The sequence below is a fragment of the Telmatherina bonti genome (assembly GCF_933228915.1).
Source record: "Telmatherina bonti genome assembly, chromosome: 18".
NCBI classification, from domain to species: domain Eukaryota; kingdom Metazoa; phylum Chordata; class Actinopteri; order Atheriniformes; family Telmatherinidae; genus Telmatherina; species Telmatherina bonti.
The window spans coordinates 5,664,730-5,691,691 of record NC_136616.1 but is presented as its reverse complement, the minus strand read 5'-3'; the positions used below and the strand labels follow the sequence as shown (position 1 = coordinate 5,691,691).

Genomic DNA, 26,962 nt, shown 5'->3' with positions numbered 1-26,962 from the left:
AGTTCTATAACTGGACTAAAACAGGTCTATAACTGGACTATAAGAGGTCTATAACTGGACTATAAGAGGTCTATAACTGGACTATAATAGGTCTATAACTGGACTATAATAGGTCTATAGCTGGACTATAATAGGTCGATAACTGGACTATAATAGGTCTATAACTGGACTAAAATAGGTCTATAACTGGACTATAATAGGGCTATAACTGGACTATAACTGGATGCATGGGTGGTTCTGGTTTTCCTTACTGGACCGGGTTCTGTTGGAGGTTTCCATTAACAGGAATTATCTATGAACTGGTTTCCATAAACTGGACTCATATGGATCACATGATGGATTCTGTTATAAATACATGAGAACTGGACTATAATAGGTCTGTAACTGGACTAAAATAGGTCTATAACTGGACTAAAATAGGTCTATAACTGTACTATAATAGGTCTATAACTGGACTATAACTGAACTTAAACAGGTTTCTAACTGGACTATAATAGGTCTATAACTGGACTATAATAGGTCTAAAACTGGACTATAATAGGTCTATAACTGGACTATAACTGGATGAATGGGTGGTTCTGGTTTTCCTTACTGGACCGGTTTATGAACTGGTTTCCATAAACTGGACTCATGTGGATCACATGATGGATTCTGTTATAAATACACAAGAACTGGACTATAATCGGTCTATAACTGGACTAAAATAGGTCTATAAATGGACTATAATAGGTCTATAACTGGACTAAAATAGGTCTATAACTGGACTAAAATAGGTCTATCACTGGACTATATTAGATCTATAAGTGGGCCAAAATAGGTCTATAACTGGACTATAATAGGTCTATAACTGGACTATAATAGGTCTATAGCTGGACTAAAATAGGTCTATAACTGGACTATAATAGGTCTATAACTGGACTATAATAGGTCTTTAACTGGACTAAAATAGGTGTATAACTGGACTATAACTTAACCAAAACAGGTTTTTAACTGGACTATAATAGGTCTATAACTGGACTATTACTGGACTATAATACGTCTATAACTGGACTATTACTGGACTATAATAGGTCTATAACTGGACTATGATAGGTCTATAACTGGACTATCATATAATAAGACGTTATGGTCGACACAGTAGACTGTAAAAGGAAACCTGTGAAGGTCCGCAAGGCTCCATGTTGGGGTCCCTGCTGTTCAACATCTATAGTGATGACACACACAGTCAGATCCAACTGATCAGATTCATTGATCAGATTAACGGTTGGGTGTTCCAGAATTTCCTTCAGTTACATGAAAATAAAACTGAAATAATAGAAGAAAGATTAAAAATCATATTCAGACGGTTCCGTTTAAAACTAATGACAAAGCTAGTCCAGTCTAGGATCTGGACTTCAGCATCACATTAACACAGATGTTACTTTTATCACCGAAAGAACATCTGGAGGATTAAAGGACCGATGACTCAGCAGGATTTCTGCAGTTCTCTCCAGACTACTGGAACCTGGTCGTTCCAGGTCTCAGACCGCTGCAGCTGGTCCAGTCCTCATTAAGACCAGGAACCTGGACCAGAGAAGTCCTCACTAAGACCAGGAACAAGAACCAGAAAAGTCCTCACTAAGACCAGGAACCAGAACCAGAGAAGTCCTCACTAAGACCAGGAACCAGAACCAGAGAAGTCCTCATTAAGACCAGGAACCAGAACCAGAGAAGTCCTCACTAAGACCAGGAACCAGAACCAGAGAAGTCCTCACTAAGACCAGGAACAAGAACCAGAAAAGTCCTCATTAAGACCAGGAACAAGAACCAGAGAAGTCCTCACTAAGACCAGGAACAAGAACCAGAAAAGTCCTCATTAAGACCAGGAACAAGAACCAGAGAAGTCCTCATTAAGACCAGAAACCTGGACCTGAGAAGTCCTGACTAAGACCAGAAACCTGGACCTGAGAAGTCCTCATTAAGACCAGAAACCTGGACCTGAGAAGTCCTCATTAAGACCCGAAACCTGGACCTGAGAAGTCCTCACTAAGACCAGAAACCTGGACCTGAGAAGTCCTCACTAAGACCAGAAACCTGGACCTGAGAAGTCCTCACTAAGACCAGAAACCTGGACCTGAGAAGTCCTCACTAAGACCAGAAACCTGGACCTGAGAAGTCCTCATTAAGACCAGAAACCTGGACCTGAGAAGTCCTCATTAAGACCAGAAACCTGGACCTGAGAAGTCCTCACTAAGACCAGAAACCTGGACCTGAGAAGTCCTCACTAAGACCAGAAACCTGGACCTGAGAAGTCCTCACTAAGACCAGAAACCTGGACCTGAGAAGTCCTCACTAAGACCAGAAACCTGGACCTGAGAAGTCCTCACTAAGACCAGAAACCTGGACCTGAGAAGTCCTCACTAAGACCAGAAACCTGGACCTGAGAAGTCCTCACTAAGACCAGAAACCTGGACCTGAGAAGTCCTCACTAAGACCAGAAACCTGGACCTGAGAAGTCCTCACTAAGACCAGAAACCTGGACCTGAGAAGTCCTCATTAAGACCAGAAACCTGGACCTGAGAAGTCCTCACTAAGACCAGAAACCTGGACCTGAGAAGTCCTCACTAAGACCAGAAACCTGGACCTGAGAAGTCCTCACTAAGACCAGAAACCTGGACCTGAGAAGTCCTCACTAAGACCAGAAACCTGGACCTGAGAAGTCCTCATTAAGACCAGAAACCTGGACCTGAGAAGTCCTCATTAAGACCAGAAACCTGGACCTGAGAAGTCCTCACTAAGACCAGAAACCTGGACCTGAGAAGTCCTCACTAAGACCAGAAACCTGGACCTGAGAAGTCCTCACTAAGACCAGAAACCTGGACCTGAGAAGTCCTCATTAAGACCAGAAACCTGGACCTGAGAAGTCCTCACTAAGACCAGGAACCAGAACCAGAGAAGTCCAGTCCGAAGATCTTAACCCCGCCTTCCTGATGGAAACTCAGGACAGTGACACGCTGAACTTCAGGTTCTTCTTTAGTCACAAGCGAGTGGTCCCTCTGAGGGGCCGGAGGCCCCCAGGGGGGGTAAATAAAGTCTTGAGTCAACCTCCCAGTCCAGGTCTTTCTGATCGAGTGAAAACCAGTCCATCACATGACCCGCATCAGTCCAGATGTGTCAGATCTCCTGTCCTGTTTCAGTTTTTAGCAGAAACGTTGTTGTTCTGTTTCCAAGGACCTGAACGCACCACCGCCTCTGCAGGTGGTGCGTTCACTGGCAGACGGGAAATCAGACGTTCAGACTGAAGGAAAAAAATTAAAACTGATTTAAAAAATGAAATTAAAACCACTTTAACTTTGGTGTTTCAGTGAACATCTGGAGCTGTCGGCATCTTCAGGGTGAGCTTCCATGTTGTACAGTCTGCCCTTTGACCTTTTATCTGTTAAGCTCATCAGGTTTTTCCTGCCTAAAGCCTGGTTGTTGCCTAGCAACAGGAAGCAGGAGGTAAATATTTCAGTCAATACGTTGCTGTTTCGGGTCAGAAGTGAGTCATGCGGCACCTTCAGCTGGAGCCTGCGCTTCGCCTCATCCTGGGTGTGACTTCCTTTCAGAGAAATGAGGCTGGTGTTCCGTCACCGCGAGCGGAGAAGCTGCTCGCCATCGTGGCAGGCGTGAAAGATTGCAGCTCTCACTTCCTCTCCTTCTGCAGCGTCTTTTCACGGCCGGCTGATGACTTCCTCTCCGCTCTCCGTCCGGTGAAAGCTCTTCTCACGCTGGAGGTCCTCCAGAAGCTTCAGATGCTGCTCCTCCTGGATCACAACTGGGAGGACTGGAAACTCGCTGGCATGTTACTGGTCCTGGTTCTGGTTCTGGTTCTGGTCCTGGTTCTGGTCCTGGTCCTGGTCCTGGTTCTGGTTCTGGTCCCACAGAGAGGGTCTGATAGCTGAAGGTTCTGCTCCCGTTCTACTGTAGAACCTCTCGGAATCGGCCGTGAAGGTCTGGAAACATCTGAAACTCTGAGATCTTTAAGATCCAGTTCCGGTTCCCGAAAGCCACAATCCTGCAGGTTTTCCATGTAGCCCTGCTCCAACACACCTGACTCAAACTAATCAGTCATTGTGTGGAATTTCATCGGCTGTTGGATCCATTTAACCAGGTATGTTGGAGCAGGGACACATGGAGAACCTGCAGGCCACTTTGGGCAGCTCCAGTGATTCTTGATCAGTAAGGTCCGGATCTGTGTGTACGTAAACGTGCACGTGCATCCAGTTCGTACGTCTGCCACAATGAATACGCAATATTCACGCTGTTCTGCGTGTTTGGAGGAGAAACTGTAAATAAAACAGCTGCAATGTGATCCATCAGACCTGAGATCAATGCTGCTGATTGGAACGGCTGGTTTAACACCTCTCAGAAGGACGTGCAGATAGTGTGTGTGTGTGTGTGTGTAATACACACAGCTGGATCCTCCAGATGTGCTGTCCACGTCCTCAACGTGTCGTCGGATGTTATCAGGTTTCCACTCTGCAGGCGTGAACTGAGACCAAACATGTTTATTTCTGAGACTTACAGGAACAAATGATTGTTTACATGTAAAATACCTCAGGTCAGTGAACGATGCTTTTATTTTGAAAAGCAGTCTTCTGTTCTCCTGTGAACTGGGGAGTTTTCACACGGCGGGCAGTTTATGAAATCCTCAGTAGAAATATGTCGTATTCATCATGTTTTCTCTGTTCAGGTGACAGAACATCCACCCTACACCCCACCTGGTTTATTCTTCACCTTCCCACGTCTTTTTACTTCGTCCTCTGTTCACATCGTTCCACCCACAGCGTCAACTTTTCCATGAATCTGCTTCCATGCAGTGTTTATTTGTCCTTCAGATTTCTCTGCTGTACGTCATGTTTTCCCTCCAAACTCCTCCTGCTGCAAACCAGGAAACCTGTTTAAACAGAGTCTGCAGCACGTTCGCACCTGCAGCCGTTTATTCTCAGTGAATCACCTGCAAACCGTCGTTCAGCCCCACACACAGAAGACCACTGGACCCATCCAGACCAGGTCATGACGAGGCAACAACTCATCCCGGTCTGGGATGAGTGTTTCCTTCTATCCCATCTCTCCTGCTGGTTTCTGTCATGTAAAACTTGTTATTAATCAGAAGCAGAAAAGGATCTGTGTATTGGCTCAGTGTCCAGCTGTTTGTCGCTCCACCGGCTCATTACAACATATCAGATCAGCAAACCGAGGGCAGGCTGCTTTTCTTCTGGTAGCAGCGCAGCGGTTTGACCCGGCTGCGTGGCTTCGTGCTCTCAGGAAAACTCTAATGACTGTTGTAACAGTGGTAGGTCGGTGATGTGCTAGCATTACAGAGCTAGCATTACTGAGCTAGCATGACTGAGCTAGCATTACTGAGCTAGCATTACAGAGCTAGCATGACTGAGCTACCATTACAGAGCTACCATTACTAAGCTAGCATTACAGAGCTAGCATGACTGAGCTAGCATTACTAAGCTAGCATTACAGAGCTAGCATTACTGAGCTAGCATTACCGAGCTAGCATGACTGAGCTACCATTACAGAGCTAGCATTACAGAGCTAGCATTACTGAGCTAGCATTACAGAGCTAGCATTACTGAGCTAGCATTACTGAGCTAGCATTACAGAGCTAGCATGACTGAGCTACCATTACTGAGCTAGCATTACAGAGCTAGCATTACTGAGCTAGCATGTCCTCACCTGAGCCTCATTTTTGTTTTGTTTTCTTTAAAGGTCATTAAACATCCCTGCGATGCATATTGTACCAAAACAAAGCAACACAAAGACTTCTTTTGTTGTTTCTTCCAGTTTGCCGACGTTTCGCCACCTTGCAACGAGAATCTGATTTAAACCTTTCAGACTGAAGTAAATCTGGATCAGAAACCATCTGATGGCTTTTAAACATGAAAAATTCATGACTTTTTTGGCCTTTGTTTTTATATCTATTCCTTCTAGTGATTCTATTTGCATTTATTCAACAATTTATTTTCATTAATCATTAATCTTTATTTATTGTTTTTAAACTATTTTAGTGTATTTTTTTCAGTCTGTTTTTTGTTTACAGATTTTTTCTATTCATTCTTTGTTGTAAACGGTAGAAAAATTCAGGCTTTAATGGGTTAATTCCATAATAATAGGATTTTCCTTCTGCTGCTTATCTATAATAAGTCTATTGATAATCTTTATTTTAATGGCGTCTCTGGAAGTTGCAGAGGAGCAGCGATCTCTGCTTTTGCTTTTGTTTACATCACAGGAAAGATCTTTTTGTCGACACCGTCTGACCTCGTGTCTTTCCGATGAAACGACGTGAAACAATAAAAGACTTGATGACACTTCTGAGCAGCTTTCTCAGCTGAATGAACGTCACAGAACCGTTTGAAAGTCTGTCTTTACTCTCACAGCAAATTGTCTTCAGTAAAACAGGTGAAAAAGCTGAATTACATAATTACGCTCCTCCTCCATGAATAATGCAACGGGACCCCTGGGACCAGATGGAGATTGGTTTAATCTTTTCATGTCCATCACGCTGCCGGTCTGTCTCCTGCCTGGTCAGTGATTCATCCAGGAGCTGAATGAGACGTCACGCTCGCACTCCTCCATCCGTGCATCTGGACCAGCAGGTGTTCGTCCAGGGATGTCTTGGCATTTGATGGCTGATGTCTTCTCCCCCAGGTGTGACAAATGTCACCTTTTTGTCCTGCCACCTCGCAGACCCAGGAGTTTTTATCCTTTAAGCAGACAGATGTCTCCTAACTTTATAGTTTGCCATAAATCCAGCAGCGCAGAAACAAAGTTCATTTCTTATGTTTTATTGTTTATTTATTCAGATTTCCAGTAAATTCATTATTTACATATTTTATTACGACTAAAACAAATCAGACGATGTGATCCGCTGCAGTCTGTCCCACAGGATGAACATGTTAAAATAACACACAATGTCAGAAAGTTACGTCTTTAAAAAGATGTTTACATGAGTAGATCAACATAAAATATAGATATTTTCATCAGTTACATAGATTTATTAAAGTATAAATATTCATATATGTTAAATAAAATACATTAATAATAATGAGGTCAATTTAAGATAAAAGATGTAAATAACTAAAGGATGTAAATCTTTATCTGAAGGTAAATATAAAAGAAACGTTCTTCTTTTCTTTCTTCATGATATTTTCTGAATTATCATTAAATGGGAACATCTGAATTATCTACCTGTAGTTATTTATCTATAAACTTTATGTCTAGCTTACGATGCTTTCATCCAAACTGGCAGCGGAATAAAAATCATTCACTCGTCTGATTGGTGGTGACTCAACGTGGCCCGGCTTGGCCGGGCTCGCCTTGCTCAACGTGTCTTGGTGTGACTTGGCATGACTTGGCATGTCTCGGCATGACTTGGTGTGACTCGGCGTGTCTCAGCATGACTCGGCGTGACTCATTGTGTCTCGGCGTGTCTCGGCGTGTCTCGGCGTGACTTGGTGTGACTCGGTGTGACTCGGCGTGACTCATTGTGTCTCGGCGTGTCTCGGCGTGACTTGGTGTGACTCGGTGTGACTCGGCGTGACTCAGCGTGACTCATTGTGTCTCGGCATGACTCAGCGTGACTCATTGTGTCTCGGCATGTCTCAGCGTGATTCATTGTGTCTCGGCGTGACCCAGCGTGTCTTTGCGTGTCTCGGCGTGTCTCGGCATGACTCATTATGTCTCAGTGTGTCTCGGCGTGACTCATTGTGTCTCGGCGTGTCTCGGCTAGTCTCGGCGTGTGTTGGTGTGTCTCAGCATGACTCGGCATGACTCATTGTGTCTCGGCATGTCTTGGTGTGTCTCAGCATGACTCAGCGTGACTCATTGTGTCTCGGCGTGTCTTGGTGTGTCTCAGCATGACTCGGCATGACTCATTGTGTCTCGGCGTGACTCGGCATGACTCATTGTGTCTCGGCGTGTCTTGGTGTGTCTCGGCGTGACTCGGCATGACTCATTGTGTCTCAGCGTGTCTTGGCGTGTCTTGGTGTGTCTCAGCATGACTCGGCGTGACTCATTGTGTCTCGGCGTGTCTCGGCGTGTCTCAGCATGACTCGGCGTGACTCATTGTGTCTCGGCGTGTCTTGGCGTGTTTCAGCATGACTCGGCGTGACTCATTGTGTCTCGGCGTGTCTTGGCGTGTCTCAGCATGACTCGGCATGACTCATTGTGTCTCAGCGTGTCTTGGCGTGTCTTGGTGTGTCTCAGCATGACTCGGCGTGACTCATTGTGTCTCGGCGTGTCTTGGCGTGTCTCAGCATGACTCGGCGTGACTCATTGTGTCTCGGCGTGTCTTGGCGTGTTTCAGCATGACTCGGCGTGACTCATTGTGTCTCGGCGTGTCTTGGCGTGTTTCAGCATGACTCGGCGTGACTCATTGTGTCTCGGTGTGTCTTGGCGTGTCTCAGCATGACTCGGCGTGACTCATTGTGTCTCGGTGTGTCTTGGCGTGTCTCAGCATGACTCGGCGTGACTCATTGTGTCTCAGCGTGTCTCAGCATGACTCGGCGTGACTCATTGTGTCTCGGCGTGTCTCGGCGTGTCTCAGCATGACTCGGCGTGACTCATTGTGTCTCGGCGTGTCTTGGCGTGTCTCAGCATGACTCGGCGTGACTCATTGTGTCTCGGCGTGTCTTGGCGTGTCTCAGCATGACTCGGCGTGACTCATTGTGTCTCAGCATGACTCAGCGTGACTCGGCGTGTCTCGCTGTGACTCGACGTGTCTCGACGTGACTCGACGTGACTCGACGTGACTCTCTGTGTTCCCGGGTAACGGTGCTTCCACATGGTCCAACAGGTCTTCTGGTCGAGTCAAGCCCGTATCTCGGCGACGAACACACCCCGTCATCCTGCCTCCCCCTCAGCGTGTTGGTTTAGCTGCAGATGATGGAGGACACCAGCAGGGAGGCAGGTTGATACTGACAGCCGTCGCTGCTTCAGCTGAAAGAGGAGAAGCCGCCATCAGATAGCAGGAAGTCAGGCTGCAGCGGCGGTTTATGGATCTGATTGCATCATTTGTTCCTCTTTAACTGTAACATGACATACAGAAGCTGTTTATAACAACATCTTCTTAAACTGCAGTAAACATGTGACCCAGGCCTCCTTCGCACTACTCGGCCTTGACTAAGAGAACAGAAAGCATCTTTCCTTGTTGCTAGGCAACTGCACAGCCAGTCACTGTCAGTCACTTAGCTAGCCAAGCTAATACCATTAGCTGTCTCCCAGTTCTGTCATAACCTTTTATTTTCTCCGTCTGCTCAGTCGGACCCGACCCAAACAGACGGGAACGCCGCCTTCTCTGCCACTCGCTTCATGCTTGTTCTCCGTCTTCTTTCCTAGTGAGCTGCTGGGTCCAGGCTTTACGGAGACCTACTACACCGACGGTGGGAAGCCGGTTACCGTGAGCAGCCACAGTTACACGGTAAGTATGACTTTACAAGATCAAGGAAAACTGCTGCTTTCCTGCTGAGTTTGGTGCTTTGTTTGCTGCTCCAACTGCTGGTAAGATCCCATCAGCCAATCACACGGTGGCAGGATGACCTGCTGAAGGTACAAAGCAGGAGAACGTGGACCATCAGGACCAGAACCAGGAGGAAAACCTTCATCAGGACCAGAACCAGGAAGGAAAACCTCCATCAGGACCAGAACCAGGAGGAAAACCTCCATCAGAACCAGAACCAGGAAGGAAAACCTCCATCTGGACCAGAACCAGGAAGGAAAACCTCCATCAGGACCAGAACCAGGAAGGAAAACCTCCACCAGGACCAGAACCAGGAAGGAAAGTGTGAACATAGAGCTGTGGAGGAAACCAGGACGATCTTTGTGAAATCAGTTCCTCCAGCCCCTCCAGTTCCTCCCAGTTCCTCCCAGTTCCTCCAGTTTCTCCAGTTTCTCCAGTTCCTCCCAGTTCCTCCCAGCTCCTCCCAGTTCCTCCAGTTTCTACAGTTTCTCCAGTTCCTCCAGTTCTTCACGGTTCCTCCAGTTCCTCCAGTCCCTCCAGTTCCTCCAGTTCCTCCCCTCCCAGTTCCTCCAGCTACTCCCAGTTCCTCCAGTCCATCCAGTTTCTCCAGTTCCTCCAGTCCCTTCAGTTCCTCCAGTTCCTCCAATCCATCCGGTTTCTCCAGTTCCTCAAGTCCATCCAGTTTCTCCAGTTCCTCCAGTCCCTTCGGTTCCTCCAGTTCCTCCAGTCCATCCAGTTCCTCCAGTTCCTCCAGTCCCTTCAGTTCTTCCAGTTCCTCCAGTCCATCCAGTTTCTCCAGTTCTTCCCACTTTCTCCAGTTCCTCCAGTCCATCCAGTTCCTCCAGTTCCTCCAGTCCATCCAGTTTCTCCAGTTCCTCCAGTTCTTCCCAGTTTCTCCAGTTCCTCCAGTTTCTCCAGTCCATCCAGTTCCTCCAGTTCCTCCAGTTCTTCCCAGTTTCTCCAGTTCCTCCAGTCTATCCAGTTCCTCCAGTTCCTCCAGTTCCTCCAGTCCATCCAGTTTCTCCAGTTCCTCCAGTTCTTCCCAGTTTCTCCAGTTCCTCCAGTTCCTCCAGTTCCTCCAGTCCATCCAGTTTCTCCAGTTCCTCCAGTTCTTCCCAGTTTCTCCAGTTTCTCCAGTCCATCCAGTTCCTCCAGTTCCTCCAGTTCTTCCCAGTTTCTCCAGTTCCTCCAGTTCCTCCAGTTCTTCCCAGTTTCTCCAGTTCCTCCAGTCCATCCAGTTCCTCCAGTTCCTCCAGTTCTTCCCACTTTCTCCAGTTCTTCCCAGTTTCTCCAGTTCCTCCAGTTCCTCCAGTCCATCCAGTTCCTCCAGTTCCTCCAGTTCTTCCCAGTTTCTCCAGTTTCTCCAGTTCTTCCCAGTTTCTCCAGTTGCTCCAGTTCCTCCAGTCCATCCAGTTCCTCCAGTTCTTCCCACTTTCTCCAGTTTCTCCAGTTCTTCCCAGTCCCTTCAGTTCCTCCAGTTTCTCCAGTTCCTCCAGTTTCTCCAGTTCCTCCAGTCCATCCAGTTCCTCCAGTTCTTCCCACTTTCTCCAGTTCTTCCCAGTTTCTCCAGTTCCTCCAGTTCCTCCAGTCCATCCAGTTCCTCCAGTTCCTCCAGTTCTTCCCAGTTTCTCCAGTTTCTCCAGTTCTTCCCAGTTTCTCCAGTTTCTCCAGTTCTTCCCAGTTTCTCCAGTTCCTCCAGTCCATCCAGTTCCTCCAGTTCTTCCCAGTCCCTTCAGTTCCTCCAGTTCCTCCCCTCCCAGTTCCTCCAGCTACTCCCAGTTCCTCCAGTTCCTCCATTCTTCTGCACATCATCTCTATCCGTCTCCAGTGGTGTCTCAGGATGTTTTCAGGACTCCAGATGTCCTCTTCATAACATTACATTAACACAACACAGTGCCAGTCCATATATATCGCTCTTTTTTATCTTTTCCTGATGAAATGTTCTGTTTCTATGGAAAGACGAATGAGGACATTGATGCTCGAGGCTGACGTCTTTACTTCCTCTAATTGGGTGAAGTGAAATAAATGTAAAGCTATCTCATGTTTTGATTGGTTCCTGGCTACTCCAGACTAGATGTCATCATGTCCTTAACCCTCACGTTGCCTTCCATGTCTCCATGGAGGAATGACTTTGAAGAAAACAGCTCTAACCCCTCACTGAGTTTTGGAGCGATAGTTGTTGCACTTATAGGCATTTCAAGCGACATATAAACCTGCAGAACACTGTTGAACTAGACTGAGGAAGTGTGTTATGGGCTCGTCTTTATAACAGGGACGTGTGGATGAAAACCGTCTTGTAGGGCTAATTCAGGTCTTTTCATCGATGCCGTTGTTTAGCCCAAACAAAGACGCTTAAATTTGGGAAATGTTCAGAAATCCAACATGGATCAGCTTCAGGGTTTCAATGACTTTGGAACAAAATCCTCTCTATGACCGCCATCCATCTTAAATAAAGTTAAATTATTCTTTAAAACAGGAAAATGACATAAATTTTCTAAATGTAAATGGGCATCAATCTCAGGAAACTCCCTTAAGCCTACAAGTCATTGTGGATGTAGTTGGTAGCCTTGTTGTCTTAAGACCCATTTGTTAGGTACATAAATAAGGGATGTTCCATTTCCAACGTTGTCACTAGTGTGTTTTGACACTGGTTGGTAGCGGTAACACACAGTTGGCTGTGTCTGAATGTCCACCTTATTCCCTTTATAGTGCCCTGGATAGTACTCACGCCATTTTCTAGGGGTGTCCGAATGCCCAGAGAGGGAAAAGTAGTGCCCTTTTAGTCACAGTGCATCTTGAAAATGAGTGAGCATCGATGGTCACTAGGTGGGTCAATATAGCCTATAATGCATTTCAGGTAGGAGCTCAAAGTGACACGAATGCAGGCAGGTTAAACAAAAAAAAAGTTCATTTTATTTCCTTATTTGTTGCATAAATATGCAAGAAAGAAAGAATAAAACAATACAAGGAAAATAATTCTCCACACTGGATTCGGAACGGCATGTGGTTGCCGTGGTGACAACCAGAAGTCATGTGATCTGGGACGAGGAGAAAATAAACAGTTTGCGTCCAAATGACAAACAGGATGAGTTCATCCTATATGCTAAAGTGTAGTGCTGTGGGGTAAACGAGGGGTTGGAGAAAAGCTTGGACATTCGGACTCCATGGTTGTCTACCACCATCCAAAAACACCAGAAGAAGAATAAAACAATGTTTGTTTGTTTTTTGCTGTTCACCACTTTTTTTTTCTTTTTTTTTCTTAATTTGGTGACTTTTATTTGGCGTTTTCTGTCATAGAGATCATATATAAAATGGACGCCTTATTGAGCGCTGCAGAGTGAACAAGCGCCGCAACCATATTGGATGGGTCTCCGCATATTGGATGGGTAGCCGCCATATTGGATGGGTCTCCGCATATTGGATGGGTCTCCGCATATTGGATGGGTCTCCGCATATTGGATGGGTAGCCGCCATATTGGATGGGTCTCCGCATATTGGATGGGTAGCCGCCATATTGGATGGGTCTCCGCATATTGGATGGGTAGCCGCCATATTGGATGGGTCTCTGCATATTGGATGGGTCTCCGCATATTGGATGGGTCTCCGCATATTGGATGGGTTGCCGCCATATTGGATGGGTCTCCGCATATTGGATGGGTTGCCGCCATATAGGATGGGTCTCTGCTTTCGAGTCTTGCTGCAAAGTCAACGTAGTTTCCCCACACAACAGTTTTCTGTGGAACAACGTGTATATATTACACACAAACAAAACACTTTTCTACATAACTGGTTTATAAATAACGTTAACACAGTGAATAATCTACTGAATGCAAATGATAAATTTTACTCCTATGAGGTGTTTATGGAAAAATATGATATTGAGGCTTCACAAAGAATTTTACATGGTAGCATAATTACCTCCACCATGGAGGTTATGTTTATACCGGTTTTATCTGTTTGTCTGGTTGTCTTCAAGATAACTTAAAAATTTACGGACGGATTTTCATGAAATTTTCAGGACTTGTTGGAAATGTGAAATGGAAGAACTGATTTAATTTTGGTGGTGATCCAGATCAATGTTTGGATCCAGGAACTTTTTATATTCAATATCTTTTGTTTTAAGATTTTCTTTCTTAACAAACATACACAAAAAAAAGAAAAGAGAAAAACTCCAAAACATTGACACCGGCCCACAGGAGGTAGGCAGATGCAGGAACCCTAGCTACAGTACAATGAAGGGGTAAGGATTGAATGAGACCTAACAAAACAACAGCACACACACACACACACACACACACAAAAAAAATAAATAAATAAATAAAAAGATAATAATAATAAAATAGAAAAAATGAACACCCGGAACCCTGTTTCCCTACTCGGTCAGAGTCAGTTTGGAGGCATGAGTCAGTGAATGAATGACTTGTGAAATAATGCTTCATGTTATAAGCCTAAAGCTGCACTAGAAGTCCTGCTCCCATGTCTTATGGAAAGTATTTAAAAAGGGTCCCCACGTCTCCTGAAACTTCCTGCTCTGGTGCTGTAGTGAGCATCTAATCTTTTCAAGCTTCAAACAGGACATCAGATCCACCAGCCATTGCTGATGTGTTGGTGGGACAGTGTCCCGCCATTTGAGTAGAACACAGCGTCGAGCCACAAGAGAAGCGAAAGACAGTGTGTGATGTTTTATTGAGGATAAGGGCATCACCTCCCCGCTGATGCCGAACAGAGTCGATTCGGCGGTAGTCTAACTTTTATTAGCAGAGATAAAGTAGAGAAAACCTCCAAACAGAACTTTTGCACTTATCACAGAATGGACTGATGCTCGGGTAAATGCATGAGAGCTTAAACTGAATTAAGCAGTGGCGGGCTCAGAGAGAGGATGAATTGATCCATTTAAAAACTTAAATTCCAAGTTTTATGTGACAGGGACATGCCTACGTCCTCCTCCCATGCAGCTCTGATCTGGGTCTCTGGAGGTGGTTTTAGATTTGAGAGGAGGTTGTAGAGGTCTGATATCGGCCTTTTCTGGGACAGGTTTAGAGAGAGAACTGTTTCAATGATTGTTGGGTCCGGAAGAGTGACAAGGCCTGGCTTAAAAGAATGCAAATAGTGCCAAACTTGTAGATATCTAAAAAATTTGAGAAGTTAAAAAAAGTTACTTAACTGGTCAAATGAGGCCAATGCTTTTTCTATAAACAGATCTTTGAAAGTAGTGATGCCCTTCTTCTGTCATTCCAGAAAACCCGAGTCAGTGAGAGAGGGCTTGAAGAGGTGGTTGGAAGCCACTGGGCTTAAAAGGGAGAAATCATGTAGACTAAAGTGTGCCCTAAACTGTGCCCATATTCTTAAAGAATGTTTAACCACTGGGTTGACGATAGACGTGGTGGGAAGAGGAAGTGGGGAGCAAAGAATGGCAAGAGTGGAGGTGGATCTGTCCTGGTGTATTTCCATCTCTACCCAGTCAGGACGGTTTGAAAGGTTGGCGTAAAAGGACCAGGATGCCAAGCAGCGTAAATTTTCGGCCCAGTAGTAGAAACGATCCAGGAAGCTTTTAAAGGCCTTGGCGGAGGTTTGCACTCTCCGAGTGTTTTTCTGGGTAACTTCTGAATTGCACAGTTTTGATACAATATTTTATTTTCAGACTTTGTACAACTGTATCTCTATATTGATAAATGAATAAATGTAAATAAAAGGAAGAGTTAACCGTAGTCAAGAGAAAGCAGCAACTATTCCTGTATTTTGTTCAGCATACGGTTGCAATAACCGGCGAAATATTGAAAGCAGATCGTGTGGATTTACATTTCACGAGGTTGAATAATAATTAGACCAGATAAAAAAGTTAAATCCAAATGCATCAATAAACAATCAAACATGTTTGTATCAAATTCATTTATTTATTATGTTTTATTTAAATAGCATTATAAAAATATTTTAGCATAAAAGCACGTAGTTTTTAATGTTTTACAGTGATCTGTATCATAACAATATCTGCCCTTTGTAACAAACCAAACTGTGAGAAAAAATCAGGTAAAAATCAGTGAAGTTATTGTTGTGGTTGGACCTCCACCTTACAGATAAATGCATTGGAGGCGCATGGGAGACCCATCCAAGATGGCGGCGCGATGAGACGTCAGCTCGTACAGGCAGCGTGATACGATGCAGCGTCTACGTATATATGATGTCTATGGTTTCTGGGTCTTCTTCCTGTTCCTCCTCCTCTTTTCTGGTTGCGTGTCAGCTATACAACTCAACACTGCCCCTGGTGGTTTCCGGTGGTATTGCTTGTTTTCTGCATCAAGTGACGGATAGCTTAAGACCTTGAAAATGGACCCAATCACATGCATGACCAATGAAAGAGACTGACGTCTGTCTGCGTATCGGCTTTTGTCCAGCAGAAAGCGCCTTTATTGCAGAGCTTAAACTGGAATTTACAGGAAAATGGTTGATTTCTACAGATCAGTTCATTTAAACAAGGGATTAGATAAGTCATGGCTGATTTCAGGCGGCGCCTCATGAATAGGTCAGCGAGTAATTCCTGGATCACTGAAGGATTTACACAATCAAAAACCAATCTCAGTGCTGATCATTTTTACCCAGCTCCGAGAGGAGCTGAAATCTGCTGACCTTCATGAAGCTAATGGTTTTATACGTCCTGGTTCGCCCATCACACATCTTCAGCCACTCTGATGAGCTGGTCGTTACAGATCACCACATGGTTGGTTGGCTCTGTCGGATCCATGCTGGTCCAGGTTCACCAGAGTCTGCAGAAACGTGATCGCTCTGTAAATGTAAATCTTCTCTCTTCCAGAATCACTGCTTCTACCACGGCCATGTGCGAGGACATCCGGATTCCTGGGTGGCTGTCAGCACATGTTCAGGAGTCAGGTACAGTCTGGTACCATACTGGATTTATGCATCTTTATCCTGAAGAACTTCATGTGTAATGGTTTTACTCCAACAGGCCGCTGTAGTTGGACTGAAAAACAAACAAAGATCTACAGTCAGTACATTAATACTGCAGTGGACGTCCTTTTATACGCTGATTTATTTGCAAACTGACCTTTTACAACTCAGCAGAGCAATTAGAAAACAGCACAGAACTGAGCATGTCTAGGTTTCACCCTGAACCGCCTTGGTCTGCTACCTACAGATAAACAGAGAAGATGGATGTGTAATATTTTATTCTTCTATTCTTCCTCACATCGGGCTGTTATTCATGATCAGTTCATCCACCTGTCAGCAGAAAGAATGGTCTGTGTCACCAGTAAGTTACTTTTACGCGGTGATTCCCGACGACGGAGCTCCAGCGCACCTTCAGCTCGCTGCTACTCCAAAGCCGAAGTCAGAAAGCCGATGTAAAACCAAACATTTAAAATAAAAGTTGTTGTTGAAAGGGTAGTTTCCCTCCGCCTCCAGGTGGGGGGACGGGTCCTGACTGTTGTCTGTGCTTATGCACCGAACAGCAGTTCAGAGTACCCACCCTTTCTGGAGTCCTTGGAGGGAGTGCTGGAGGGTGCTCCTTCTGGGGACTCCATTGTTCTGCTGGGGGACTTCAATGCTCACGTGGGCAATGACAGTGAGACCTGGAGGGGAGTGATTGGGAGGCATGGTCCCCCCCCTCTGAACCCAAATGTTGTTTTGTTATTGGACTTCTGTGCTCGTCATGGATTGTCCATAACGAACACCATGTTCCAACATAAGAGTGTCCATATGTACACCTGGCATCAGGACTCCCTGGGCCGCAGTTCGATGATCGACTTTGTAGTCGTATTGTCGGACCTGCGGCCACATGCCTTGGACACTCGGGTGAAGAGGGGGGCGGAGCTGTCAACTGATCACCACCTGGTGGTGAGTTGGCTCAGATGGTGGGGGAGAAAGCCGGTCAGAGCTGGCAGGCCCAAACGTGTTGTGAGGGTCTGCTGGGAACGTCTGGCTGAGTCCCCTGTCAGAGCGAGCTTCAACTCCCACCTTCAGCACAGCTTCAACCATGTCCCGAGTGGGGCGGGGGACATTGAGTCTGAATGGGCTGTGTTCCGTGCCTCTATTGCTGAGGCGGCCGGCCGGAGCTGTGGCTGCAAGGTCGTTGGTGCCTGTCGTGGCGGTAATCCCAGGACTCGTTGGTGGACACCAGCAGTGAGGGATGCCGTCAAGCTGAAGAAGGAGTCCTATCAAGCCTTCTTGGCCTGTGGGACTCTGGAGGCAGCTGATGGGTACCGACGGGCTAAGCGGCATGCGGCTTCGGCCGTTGCCGAGGCAAAAACTCGGGCATGGGAGGAGTTCGGCGAGGCCATGGAGAAAGACTTCCGGACGGCTTCGAGGAGATTCTGGTCCACCATCCGGCGGCTCAGGAGGGGGAAGCAGTGCTCCGTCAATACTGTGTACAGTGGAGGTGGGGAGCTGCTGACCTCAACTCGGGACGTTGTGGGTCGGTGGAGGGAATACTTCGAAGACCTCCTCAATCCTACCAACACGGCTTCCCATGAGGGAGCAGAGCTGGTGGACTCGGGGGTGGACTCTCCGATCTCTGGGGCTGAAGTCGCTGAGGTGGTTAAAAAGCTCCTTGGCGGCAAGGTCCCGGGGGTGGATGAGATCCGCCCGGAGTTCCTTAAGGCTCTGGATGCTGTGGGGCTGTCCTGGCTGACACGCCTCTGCAGCATCGGACATCGGGGGCAGTACCGCTGGATTGGCAGACTGGGGTGGTGGTCCCCCTTTTTAAGAAGGGGGACCGGAGGGTGTGTTCCAATTACAGGGGAATCACACTCCTCAGCCTCCCTGGTAAGGTCTATTCAGGGGTCCTGGAGAGGAGGGTCCGCCGGATAGTCGAATCCCGGATTGAGGAGGAGCAGTGTGGTCTTCGTCCTGGTCGCGGAACAGTGGACCAGCTCTATACCCTCTTTGGGCTCCTGGAGGGGGCATGGGAGTTTGCCCAACCAGTCTACATGTGCTTTGTGGACCTGGAGAAGGCATTCGACCGTGTCCCCCGGGGGCTCCTGTGGGGGGTACTCCGGGAGTATGGGGTACCGGACCCCCTTGTACGAGTTGTCCGGTCCCTGTACGACAGGTGTCAGAGCTTGGTCCACATTGCCGGTAGTAAGTCGGATCCGTTTCCGGTGAGGGTTGGACTCCACCAAGGCTGCCCTTTATCACCGATTCTGTTCATAACTTATATGGACAGAATTTCTAGGTGCAGCCGAGGGGTTGAGGGGATCCGACTTGGTGGCCTCAGGATTGGGTCCCTGCTTTTTGCAGATGACGTGGTCCTGTTGGTTTCATCTGATCGTGATCTCCAGCTCTCACTTGAGCGATTCGCGGCCGAGTGTGAAGCGGCTGGGATGAGAATCAGCACCTCCAAATCTGAGACCATGGTCCTCAGCCAGAATAGGGTGGATTGTCCTCTCCGGGTCGGGAGTCAGGTCCTGCCTCAAGTGGAGGAGTTTAAATATCTCGGGGTCTTGTTCACGAGTGAGGGAAGGATGGAGCGCGAGATCGACAGACGGATCGGTGCGGCGTCTGCAGTAATGCGGACTCTGCGCCGGTCTGTCGTGGTGAAGAAGGAGCTGAGCCAGAAGGCGAAGCTCTCGATTTACCAGTCGATCTACGTTCCTACCCTCACCTATGGTCATGAACTGTGGGTCGTGACCGAAAGAACGAGATCTCGTATACAGGCGGCTGAAATGAGTTTCCTCCGCAGGGTGGCCGGGCTCTCCCTTAGAGATAGGGTGAGGAGCTCGGTCATCTGGGAGGAGATCAGAGTAGAGCCGCTGCTCCTCCGCATCGAGAGGAACCAGTTGAGGTGGCTCGGGCATCTGGTCAGGATGCCTCCTGGACCTCCCTGGTGAGGTGTTCCAGGCACGTCCCTCTGGGAGGAGACCCCGGGGAAGACCCAGGACACGCTGGAGGGATTATATCTCTCGGCTGGCCTGGGAACGCCTCGGGATCCCCCCGCAGAGTTGGCAAATGTGGCTGGGGAGAGGGAAGTCTGGGCTTCCCTGCTTAGGCTGCTGCCCCCGCGACCCGACCCCGGATAAGCGGCAGAAGATGGATGGATGGATGGATGGATGGATGGATGGAGTTGTTGTTATTCGTTAAGTACAGCTTCGTAAACTCAGGTAACAGGGCAGAACTGATGGTCTTGTATGTGCAGGTTTACGTACATATTCTGAATATATGTCATTTGGAAGTAGGACTACAACACGTTACAGAAAAATAACACCTTCAAAAATCAGCGTTTGACATTGCATAGTATCGTGTTAGATGGATTTCACCTATGCACGCGGTAGACCTCCGCTAGCTGCTGCTACATGCAGCCGTTTTTGTCACAGCGACTCTTTTAGCGACTTTCAAGAAGTAGAGCAACTTTCTCTGGTGTTAGTCTGGTGTTTTGGTCAGCAACGTGGGAGTGTTTATCGTTTATTCTGTTAGCGTTAGCATTGGCTGCATAAGCTGCTCCCCCTCCAGAAGAGAACAGGACTGTCCCGCTCTGGTCCTCGAGGCCCACAGTCCTGCAGGTGTTATCATGTTGATCCCTGCTCCAACACACCAAACTAATCAGTCACTGTCCAGAACTTCATTGGTTGGATCCATCCATTGGAAGCCAGGTGTGTTGGAGCAGGGATACATGGAAAACCTGCCAGACAGCGGCCGACTTTGGACACCTCTGCTCTAGAAGCCTGGTCCTCCTGCAGCGTCCAGCTTCCAGCTGCAGGCAGAGCAGGAGGTGCAGAGCAGGAGGTGCACAGCAGGAGGTGCACAGCAGGAGGTGCACAGCAGGAGGTGCAGAGCAGGAGGTGATCATCTCTGTTGCAGGACCAGACTGAAGCCACAACAGTCTGTTTACCGTCACATGTTGATGAAGCGTGTTGTAGGGAACACGGAGAACCGACCGGAGCTGCTGGTAAAGTACCGACAGAGTATGTTCAGTTGTGGCCACGAATATTTTCTCTTCTGTTTTAACTGGAATGAAATGACATGTAGTTTTCAGACGTTACTGGAGCCAGACTTTGCAATCTTAATGCTGCGTCTATTATTCTATGTAGTCGTCCTCCACAGTCCACATGGATATCATGACATTAGCGGTGGGACTGAGCTGGTCTCCACATTAAAACACGTTAATTTTCTGCTGGCACCGCCGCAAACTAAATTCCTGACTGAAACAAGCCAGGCCTGGAATCAAACCTGCGTTGCCTCACACCAGAACGCTGTGCGCCGCAACACCTTGGAATTATGCAAGAATGAATATATTTCCGTGATGGAAGGCGGATCAAATGATGCTGTTGCTGTGAATCAGCAGGGAGATGAAAGAGAAGCGGTGTGATGCAACGTTTGCTCTTATTCAGTCAGTCATGCTGCATGCGGCTGACCCTCTCCTCCATCACTCCTTCAGCTGCTTCCTGTGTCCTGATGTTCCTCCTAGCTGGCTCGCCACTCAGCTGAGCTGCTGAAGGTCCAGCCAGGTCCGCAGAGCTGTGGATCAGAACAACCTCAGTCCTCTGCAGCTCATTCCCACGTTTCCTGCCGTAACGCAGCGTTTTGTATAAACTAACATGTTTTTGTTTTTGTTTAACAAAAAGAAGTGAAGCTGGAGTGTGAAGACATGACTCAGAGCTCAGAGTGAATGTGTTCGTGCAGTCAGGCAGCGTGAATGCATGAACATAACCGCCGGCACAAAAGCTTTCAGAAAAATAAATGGATTCCTTTTAAGCTTTTTCTAAACTAAACAGCAACTAATGTTTATTTCTGCAGCACCATTCACAGACAGCATTAGCCAATCACAGCGTGAGCTGAGCGGCAGGGGGAGCAGGTTACTCATTTCCACCAACAGGGATGGATATTTATGTTGGAAGAAGGAGCTTAAAGTTCCAGTAAAGTCCAGCAGGAAGGATACCGGACGCCTCCGTCTGATGCAGGTTCCACCAGGAAGAGCTGAAGAAGTAAAGTCATTTCTTCGTATTCATTGCTTTGCAGCCTCCCCACAAGCCAAATGGATGGATGGGCACTGTTTTACCATCCGAACCGCCGATCCAGTTCAGGCAGATTTGGTCCTTCCTGGTTCTGATGGATCTTGTTCTTCCCGGTCCAGGATCTGATGAAGGTTTTCCTTCCCAATTCTGGTTCGGATGGAGGGTTTCCTTCCTGGTTCTGGTCCTGATGGAGGTTTTCCTTTCCGGTTCTGGTCTTGATGTTTTCTCCAACTAGATTATTATCCTATGAGCTGATTAAAATTAATACGAATATTATTGGTTTATCAAAAATTAAATTGGATTTAATTGGATTTAATTGGACGATGGGTGGAGCCTTCTGTCCCTTCTGAGGTCATTTCACATGTATTTCAGTCCAACTTCAGAGACTTTGCAGATGCATCGCTAGATGTAGCAAACGGTGCAGTACCACCACTAACCATGTGAGGCAGTGTTGAGTTAACAGACAGCCAGTAAAGTAGCAAAGAAGAAGAAGCAGTGATGTGTGTATGGACCACACAAGCCACCAGCACCTACTACGCTGCCTCTTTTTACATCTTTTCTGAAACTGGAAATGGTTATGATCTCAACCGTCACAGTGATTGTAATAGTCTGAATCGGACGTCCGAACTCAGAGCTCTGCCCCGGAGTTGCCGTATGAATTCCAACCTCGCATTCCAGCCTCACAAAGATGGAAGGTTGTTTGTGCCAAGTATTCATAAATAGCAGAAAATTTCAGACACATATGACTTGGAAAGAAATTATTTATTTAGATTTATTAAATTAAGCAAATTTCAATTAGATATTTTTATTGCTAAAACTGACTAATATGTGTGACTAATAAAGGCAGTAAAAATGTATACTCAAGTATTTAGCCCTCTTTTAAAAACATTCAACAGACATATGAAAGAGATGTGAATAACTTCAGATTTTCTGTGAGTTCATGCGTCACATCAGCAAAGGTGTCGACATTGAGGCACTGAGGAAACTGAAATATAAAACAAGACAAAATTGGTTTGGCTCCTGGCAGCTTTTCAATCATGTTTTTCTGTAATGAGATTTTACTTATATTGTCAGTTGTGTGGCGTGAATTTTTGAGGCAAACGTAGGAGATGTAAAGTGCTGCTACACCTTATTCATGTACACATAACTTATGACTTAGTTAAAACATTTCCAGACGGTCACTGCTCTTATATGATCCTGAAATGTGCATCAATGCAACCAGCCACAGACCGCTGTCGTCTTTTTTATCTCTGCTTTTTCTCAGCTGCAGCAGTAACTCTAAAGATAAGCACATAAAATAATCCATTCTAGTTATCTACCTCCACAGGAAAATACTCTTCTACTCAGTCAAATGTCATATTTCCCATTGATTTCAGGAAAATATGAAATATCATTAGATTCATCACACAGTTATTGTGATGAGCTAGCTTTCACATTATTTTAATTAAGCTACTTTTATACACTAGACCTTTCATATCACCCTGTGACAAGTGTACTCTTTTACTTTAGCTTCAACTATAAGCAAAAGGGATAAGCTAGCTCTTTCACATTAGTTTGCTTACAGCTTTCTGATCAGCTAGCTATTTTGCATTTGCTTTGTCACAAAGCTTTAATAAAAAGCTAGCACTTTCACATCATCTTCATCACACAGCTAATGCGATAAGTTAGCACTCATCATCTTCATCACACAGCTAATGTGATAAATTAGCACTCATCATCTTCATCACACAGCTAATGTGATAAGCTAGCATGTTAAGATTAGCTTCATCGCACAGCTAATGTGATAAGCTAGATCTTTAGCATCAGTTAAATGAAGACGCCAATGTCACATAACAGCTGTTTCATTTAGTTTTATCATTTATTGTAGATTTTTGCTTGCCTTTTTATTTTTATTTTCTATATAGGCTACTTATTTTTGATTAACAAGTGTAAATTATTTTTCAATCCTGTACATTTACATCTGCCTGCCATTTAAAAAAATCCCAGATTAGAATAATTTATCAGAAATTAATCAACACAGATTAACGAATAATATATATGATCTATAAATATCAGATCAATTAATATTTTATTGTTCATTATAATGGTTTAGTTAAACTCACTTTTTTAAAATTTGTCTGTTTGTAAAACGGCTGCATGAACATTTTATAATAAGGTAATAAATTCATGACAGGTAGGAAATTCACCAAACACCAGGTAAGCAAACTTAAAGTTTACAAGAGAAAAACCTGAAAGAGAAAATGTAAACAGCAGCAATGCTCCCCAAACATGGCGGACAAAACCCCGGTGTAGTCAGATGCACAGAAAATCACCTTTCAGATCTTAAAAGACATCTTTTAAGTAAAGTCAGCTTGTATGTAGGAGGATCCTTCACAGAGAAAGTCAAAGCTGCAGCATGACTTCACCAGATATGGACATTGTCACGTCTGTCCTGACACTTCTTCCTGTCTTTCTGCTGGACACACAGGGGCCTGGTATCTTTGAATTCTAGTGACTTCTACTACCTGGAGCCGATCCTTGGCGGCGAGTCCGTCCACCACTCGCTGCTGAGTGCCACAGAGCTGCCCATTACAGCTGGAAACTGCGGCCACAGCCATCACGCCGACCACATCTCCAACCTGCTCAGACCTTTTCATTCAAGGGTGAGTCTCCCATTTTAAAGTCACGCTCTGCTCAGTTTACACAACAATCATGCTTTAAAGGCTGGGAACAGAGGTGTAAGTATATTCTCAGCTTTCGCCTCATAAAAACAGAAAAAAGTTGCTCAGAAAAACGCTGTTTCTGGAAAAGTGACACGTAAGACGACTCTGTATAGTTCACCCCAGAAATCCATCAGTATCTCGGCTCATTGTCACGTAATTTCTGCTCTTCGGTTTCAGGGAGGAAGAGTTATAAAATGACTAAACCGGTGCTTGGACACCGTATTGTCCAAGCACCGTCTGTGCTTGGACAATACTGGCACACACTGGGCGACGTCGCTACATGTGTCTGGATGATAACTGTACAAGCAGCATCACGGTGGGTGGGGGGGGGTTGGGGGGGGGGGGTGAGGCGGGATTACGCAATGCTGACTGAAAAAGAAGTGGGTATACCACGTATACCTGCGTATAGCCTGGACTTCACCACTGGCTTGGACGATCTCCTGTGTGTCTGGCCAGAAATCCCACGTCAACCTTACAGTATTCTGTCATTGGGCTGTACTGAGAAGAAACTAGACTATTTGGGGCTTTATGGTGTCAAATCCAGCCAATCAGGTTACGCTGCGGTACAGTATGAAGCCATATGATGCAGTACAATATGAAGCCATATGATGCGGTACAGTATGAAGCCATATGATGCAGTACAATATGAAGCCATATGATGCGGTACAGTATGAAGCCATATGATGCAGTACAATATGAAGCCATATGATGCAGTACAATATGAAGCCATATGATGCGGTACAGTATGAAGCCATATGATGCGGTACAGTATGAAGCCATATGATGCAGTACAGTATGAAGCCATATGATGCAGTACAATATGAAGCCATATGATGCAGTACAATATGAAGCCATATGATGCGGTACAGTATGAAGCCATATGATGCGGTACAGTATGAAGCCATATGATGCAGTACAATATGAAGCCATATGATGCAGTACAATATGAAGCCATATGATGCGGTACAGTATGAAGCCATATGATGCAGTACAGTATGAAGCCATATGATGCAGTACAATATGAAGCCATATGATGCGGTACAGTATGAAGCCATATGATGCGGTACAGTATGAAGCCATATGATGCAGTACAATATGAAGCCATATGATGCGGTACAGTATGAAGCCATATGATGCGGTACAGTATGAAGCCATATGATGCGGTACAGTATGAAGCCATATGCTGCGGTACAATATGAAGCCATATGATGCAGTGCAGTATGAAGCCATATGCTGCGGTACATTATGAAGCCATATGATGCGGTACAGTATGAAGCAATACGCTGTGGTACAGTATGAAGCCATATGATGCGGTACAGTATGAAGCCATATGCTGCGGTACAGTATGAAGCCATACGCTACGGTACAGTATGAAGCCATATGATGCAGTGCAGTATGAAGCCATATGCTGCGGTACATTATGAAGCCATATGATGCAGTGCAGTATGAAGCCATATGATGCGGTACAGTATGAAGCCATACGCTGCGGTACAGTATGAAGCCATACGATGCGGTACAGTATGAAGCCATACGCTGCGGTACAGTATGAAGCCATACGCTGCGGTACAGTATGAAGCCATATGCTGTGGTAGGTCTAAACCGCTGCGGTACAGTATGAAGCCATATGCTGTGGTAGGTCTAAACCGCTGCGGTACAGTATGAAGCCATATGCTGTGGTAGGTCTAAACCGCTGCGGTACAGTATGAAGCCATATGCTGTGGTAGGTCTAAACCGCTGCGGTACAGTATGAAGCCATATGCTGTGGTAGGTCTAAACCGCTGCGGTACAGTATGAAGCCATATGCTGTGGTAGGTCTAAACCGCTGCGGTACAGTATGAAGCCATATGCTGTGGTAGGTCTAAACCGCTGCGGTACAGTATGAAGCCATATGCTGTGGTAGGTCTAAACCGCTGCGGTACAGTATGAAGCCATATGCTGTGGTAGGTCTAAACCGCTGCGGTACAGTATGAAGCCATATGCTGTGGTAGGTCTAAACCGCTGCGGTACAGTATGAAGTCCAAGCCGAACCTTCCAAAGCTCGTCCTCTAGTCTGACACCAAGCTGCGAGCAGATCCTGTAAACTCCGGCTCAGCCGTGGGTTTTACAGGCGCTCTGAGCGCCATGTCAGGTTGTTACTGCCAACACCTTACTGGAGTACACCGACTCCTCGGCCATGATCGATGCTAAAGTGTCCCCAACACGTGTTTATGTGAGATATTCAGAAAGTTGTTGGTTAAATGAACTAATAAAAACGCTGCATGGTGGCGCCATCATCCTTCTTTCCTCTTTCATTCTAGGTCAAGAGGAATACCTGGGGTACTACTAAGTACATGGAGCTGTACATCGTGGCAGACAACACACTGGTGAGATGAACTTTACTCCCTCCACAGGAAAATACTCCACTACACAGTAAAATGTCATATTTTCCACTCAGATATTGTTAGCTTGATATCTGATGATATCTCTTTGGTTAGTTTTAATCAAACTAATCAGATAAACTCGTCCTGTTGTATTAGTTTGATCAAGATGTGAAGAGCTATAGCGCTAGCTGTTTCACATGAGCCGAATCTGGAACTGAACTGGAACTTTCACACAAAACCAAGAAAAGGTTCAGAAGACCTGGCTTTTATGATGGATGAGACCTTTTAGTGTCTGCAATGAAATGTTGTCTTTTTTTAAATTAATTAATTAATTAATTATATATATATATATATATATATATATATATATATATATATATATATATATATATATAAAAATATCACAAAAATGAGTACATCCCTCACATTTCTGCAAATATTGAATGT

General features: G+C 45.8%; 1 protein-coding gene across 1 annotated transcript in view; it reads left to right on the top strand.

The window, feature by feature from the left end:
• adam19a (ADAM metallopeptidase domain 19a) overlaps positions 1–26,962 on the top strand; it is a 301,810-nt gene that overhangs the window by 209,684 nt on the left and 65,164 nt on the right. The window contains exons 4-7 of the mRNA XM_079258226.1: positions 9,373–9,454; positions 16,302–16,378; positions 23,921–24,095; positions 26,453–26,518. Of these exons, the coding sequence (XP_079114352.1) occupies positions 9,373–9,454; positions 16,302–16,378; positions 23,921–24,095; positions 26,453–26,518 (400 nt within the window). The remainder of the gene's footprint in view (positions 1–9,372; positions 9,455–16,301; positions 16,379–23,920; positions 24,096–26,452; positions 26,519–26,962) is intronic.